General features: G+C 54.0%; 1 protein-coding gene across 1 annotated transcript; it reads left to right on the top strand.

The window, feature by feature from the left end:
• Window positions 1-1,025: 1,025 nt before the first annotated feature.
• Window positions 1,026-4,563, top strand: NEU2 (neuraminidase 2). The gene is made up of 3 exons (XM_033111587.1): window positions 1,026-1,076; window positions 1,161-1,366; window positions 2,613-4,563. Exons 1-3 carry the CDS (start codon window positions 1,031-1,033, stop codon window positions 3,549-3,551), a joined length of 1,191 nt encoding a protein of 396 aa, XP_032967478.1. The 5' UTR covers window positions 1,026-1,030; the 3' UTR covers window positions 3,552-4,563.
• The last annotated feature ends 268 nt before the right edge of the window (window positions 4,564-4,831 follow it).

Raw genomic sequence — 4,831 nt, 5'->3', positions numbered from 1 at the left:
GGCATCCTGATAGATTGCATTTATTTCTCAAATGTTAAATAAGTTTTAAATCGATAATAATGTACATGGTAGAAAAAAACGCAAGCATTAGGAAAGGGTATAGAGAGGAGAGGTTGTGTGCGTCTTAGGGAAGCCTCGGCGGACCCATGGGAGCCCTGGACCTGCGCTGGCCCTCGGAGCATCTGAGTCAGGACACGGAGGCCGCGTCTTTTTGTTCTGGGCAGGCCAGCTGTCAGACGCAGCCCTTCGTAGGGTCTGATCAGGAAGAAGTTCTTTTCAGCTGATGGCAGTCCTGTCCCACCTGCTCAGGTCTGATGGCTCAGGGGGCCATCTGCTCTGCAGCCAGCACTCCTTGAAGCTGGGGTAAGTCCCCCCAGAAGGGGATCGGGTGGGCCCAGAGTGGACACCATTGTCACACGTGATCACCAAGTTATCTCGGGCCCTCCCTGATCTTTTTGGCCAAATGCTTATGTTTTACTTTTGTTTCTTGAACCTGTGAAGGGCCCTCCCAGCCCGGGAGAGCTGTCAGGAGCCTCTCTGTCTTCCATTCCAGGTGCCACTCCCTGCCCCAGGGGAAAGAGTCCACACACTTGGGGCAGCTGGGAACTTAACCTCAGGCAGCCTGGGGAAGAGAACCTTGAGAATCAAGGCTTCCCCCGCCCCCCCCCGCCCCCCCGCACCCCCCCCCTTTTTTTCTTTTTTTGTAAGGCAACTTTCTAGGGCTGTGGAGTTATAAAAAGCTCCCATGTGTCATTTTCTGGCAGTTGGACAGATGCAGAACACCACTTGGCAAGCGCTCCTATCTTACCCAAGGCTTAGCATTTGATTGATGTGTTGGGCTTGGCAAAAGCTGTTGAAGGCTATCACAAATTTCTCCTAACAAGGTGTGTTAACTTATAATAAAAATTTAACACAAAATACTCTTTTCCAAATAAATGCCCCTTCGCCGATGGCTCCTGGGCAGAATGCTGCCAAGCTCCTTGGGAGACACTTGCAAAATTGGTAGACAAGGCTTAGAAGGATGAACCCCATGTGGGACGACAGGCCACCCCAATCTCAACTGGCTGACGTGTGGGGTAAGACCCCCTGCCTGGGAGGAAGTCCCACCCACCTCAGGATGTGACTGAGGGCACTCCTCTCCTCTTTCCGTGCCTCCCCAGGCCCCATGGCATCCTGCCCCGTCCTGCAGAAGGAGAGGGTGTTCCAATCGGGCTCGCACGCCTACAGAATCCCCGCTCTGCTCTACCTGCCACAGCAGAAGACCCTGCTGGCCTTTGCAGAGAAGCGGCTGAGCAAGAAGGATGAGCACGCACTGCTGGTCGTCCTGCGCAGAGGAAGCTATGATGCGTCCACTCACCAGGTCCGGGTAAGGCAGGATGCGGCTGCCTAGCTGCACTGGGAATGCAGGACCACGCCATCCTGGGGCGGCTGGGGTCTGGGGGAAACCCAAGAGGGACCCAGGGACCTATCAGCGCCCCCAAGTGATCACCTGGATGACACACGGGCTCACTGTGCACACGTCCAGTTGGCCTGGCCGCCTTGGCGTCACTGCGTGACTGGACAAGTCAGTCAGGGAACCTGATGTTCGGAAAGGTTTCCCTATGTGACTGTGAAACTGAGCGAGGACTTGTTTAGTATCGTTTCCCTGGGAGGTTGTACCATTCGAGTAAAATTAACCTGGGGTGTGGGGGCTGGGGTGGGTGGAGTGATGCTTTGTGTCCTGAAGTTCCAGTGTGCAGATCAAGTTAATTAATTTTGACAAAGACACCCAAGGCTGGCTTATCACATATGAAAAGTTTAATAGTATCACGATCATTACTGTGTGGTCATTATTACATAGTAGCTGTTCAGAGCATGGGGTTTGAAACAGATGGACCTGCATTCAAGTCCTGGTTCTATCATTTCCCAGAGGTATGGCCTTGGGCAACTCTGCCCTAGTAAGCTTCTCGTTTCCCAGATGTAAGGTGGAGCTAAGAACACCTGTCCCCCAGGAGTTAGGTGTTAGGGCAGATGAGACAATGGATGTTCGACTCTTGACACGGTGTCTGGGGCATAGGGGGAGAGACGGCACGGCTGCAGCATATACGACATAGATTTGGGATTATGGAAGCTCAGGGGGAGTCCTTAGTGTCGTGGTGCTGCCCGCTCCTAGGTTGCCTTAATAGAAGATGGGAGGTGATTGTCACATTCTGCCCCACACTGGACATGCTACTGTAGTTACTTCTAGGGCTTTACTTTTCCAGAATGGAAAGTTAGACCAGGCCAGTAAGTTGAGGGAACCAGGGTGAAGCTGGGAATAGCTCGTGCCCAAATCACCTTTGCATCTTGAGGTCTCGCCCGCCCTGGGTGCTCTGTAATGTACGTTCGTGGGAATGGAGGCAGCAGCCATTTGAGAAGTGGGCTGCTTTGGAGGGAGTGAGGTGGAGCCCTGGCTCCCACAGCTCTGGGAGGTGTTATAAGGGTGAGTGAGTGATGCTGGATGAACAGCTTTCCTTGACGACCTTTGATCCTAACCCCACGAGAGCCTCCTTCTCCCCAGAGTCCAGCTCCTGTCACTGTCACTGGTCATTTCAAGGCAGTGCTTCTCCTTCTTCCTCTCTCCTCACATTCAGTGGCACGCTCAGGAGGTGGTGGCCCAAGCCCAGCTGGAGGGCCACCGGTCCATGAACCCTAGCCCGTTGTATGACGAGAAGACAGGGACTCTCTTCCTCTTCTTCATCGCCATCCCCAAGCAAGTGTCTGAGCACCACCAGCTCCACACAAGGGTCAACGTGACCCGGCTCTGCCAAGTTACCAGCACGGACCACGGGAGGTCCTGGAGTCCCGCCAGTGACCTCACCAGCTCTGCCATTGGCCCCGCCCACAAGGAATGGGCCACTTTCGCGGTGGGCCCGGGGCACTGCCTGCAGCTGCACAATGAGACGCAGAGCCTGGTGGTGCCAGCCTATGCCTACCGGAATGTGCACACCCACCGGGGGCCTTGCCCCTTTGCTTTCTGCTTCCTCAGCCACGACCACGGGCTCACGTGGGAAAGAGGCAACTTTGTCGCCCAGGACACCCTGGAGTGCCAAGTGGCTGAGGTGGGGGGTGCGAAACAGAGGGTGGTGTATCTGAACGCTAGAAGCCCCCTCCGAGTCAGGGTCCAGGCTGAGAGTACCAATGACGGGCTCGATTTCCAGGGGACCCAGCCAGTGCAGAAGCTTGTGGAGCCTCCCCACGGCTGCCATGGGAGCATCATCAGCTTCCCCATCTCCAGCAAGGGGTCCCACTCCTTGGACAGGTGGCTGCTCTACACTCACCCGACCGATCCCCAGCAGAGGTCCAACCTGGGCGTCTACCTCAACACGCGGCCCCCGGCCCCCGACGCCTGGTCCCTGCCGGCCCTGCTGGCCAAGGGGAGCTGTGCCTACTCGGACCTCCAGGGCCTGGGCACTGGCCCGGATGGCTCACCTCAGTTTGGGTGTCTGTACGAATCAGATAATTATGAGGAGATTGTCTTCGTCATGTTCACCCTGAAACAAGCCTTCCCAGCTGAATTTTCACCTCAGTGAGCCCACCACGTGTTCCCCAAGGGCTCCTACTGGCCTGGACCCCCCTTTCTTGGCTCTTGGTTCCCATCACTGAAAGTGTGAGGCTGCCTCTTGCCCTCCTTTGTGGTTTCATCTTCTCAGAGGATTCTATTTTCAGCCCAGAAAACGAAGGAACCTGACTTGGCGGAGCCCCTTGCCAGGGCCAGCCCGGGGAGCTCTGCGTGGCTCAGCCTGCCTGCTCCGCAGGCCACCAGCTTCTGGGCACGTCTGGATACATTATCTAGGGCGCCCCGTTCTTCTTGGGAAATGCTCCTTGTGTTCGCCTGGGAAAGGTTGAGACAATGATGTAAATTAGCAGAGGTGTGTGTTTGTGTGTGTGTCCTTGGTAATGCTTTATGGCAGACAGGGTGGGGAACAGCTTTGCAGGGAGCTAAGGCGGGGTCTAGGAAAATCAAGCTAGTTTAAGTCATTGGGTCAGCTTCCCAAGGTTGCCATAACAAATTACCACGAACTTGATGGCTTAAAACAACAGAAATTTATTCTCTCACAGTTCTGAAGGATGGATGTCCAAAATCAAGGTGACTGAAAGGCTGTGTTTGCTCCCAAGGTTTTAGGGTAGAATCCTTCCTGGCCTCTTCCAGCTTCTGGAGGCCCTGGTATTCCTTTGCTCATGACTATATAACTTTAATGCCTCTATTTTCAATGGCTTTCTCCTCTGTCTCTTGTGTTTTCTCTTCTGTCTCTTCTCAGGACACTTGTCACTGAATTGCACACTTGAATAATCCAGGGTGATCCTTCCCTTAATTACATGTGCAAAGACTCTTTTCCAAATAACATCATAGATTCATAGGGGGTTAGAACACGGATATGGCTTTTGGGGGATACCATTCAATGCAGCATAGTCATAATAAGTTATTTTTGTATAGGTGACGTGGCTAAAAGTACAAATGAAATTCAGATGAATCAGATAAATCAGGATAATGGAGAGGGCAGCAGGGGGTGAGCTGTTTAATGTGCCTGTGACACAGCTACTTTGGGGCGCTCAGTCTTTGTGGTAACAAGTATGTCACCAGGAGGAGGCGGAGAGAGAGGGGCGGGGGTGCTGTGCTTGTGTCGGTCTTGCCGTATAGAGAGAGCGGGGAGACAGCCTGAGAAGGGACCTGACCTGAATGAAGGAGGCTGACATCTCTCTGACCTCTGGGGTCTTTGGGAGCCTTTGGCACACGTCCCTATGGAAGAGCGGGCTTGCCCCGTGCCCCTGCTCACCCCTCTAATCAGTTCTCCTCCTGATTGGGTCAATC

Source organism: Rhinolophus ferrumequinum, chromosome 8 (genome assembly GCF_004115265.2).
Source record: "Rhinolophus ferrumequinum isolate MPI-CBG mRhiFer1 chromosome 8, mRhiFer1_v1.p, whole genome shotgun sequence".
Lineage (NCBI taxonomy): Eukaryota > Metazoa > Chordata > Mammalia > Chiroptera > Rhinolophidae > Rhinolophus > Rhinolophus ferrumequinum.
The sequence above is the reverse complement of the archived record's forward strand: the minus strand, read 5'-3'. Positions and strand labels throughout refer to the sequence as shown.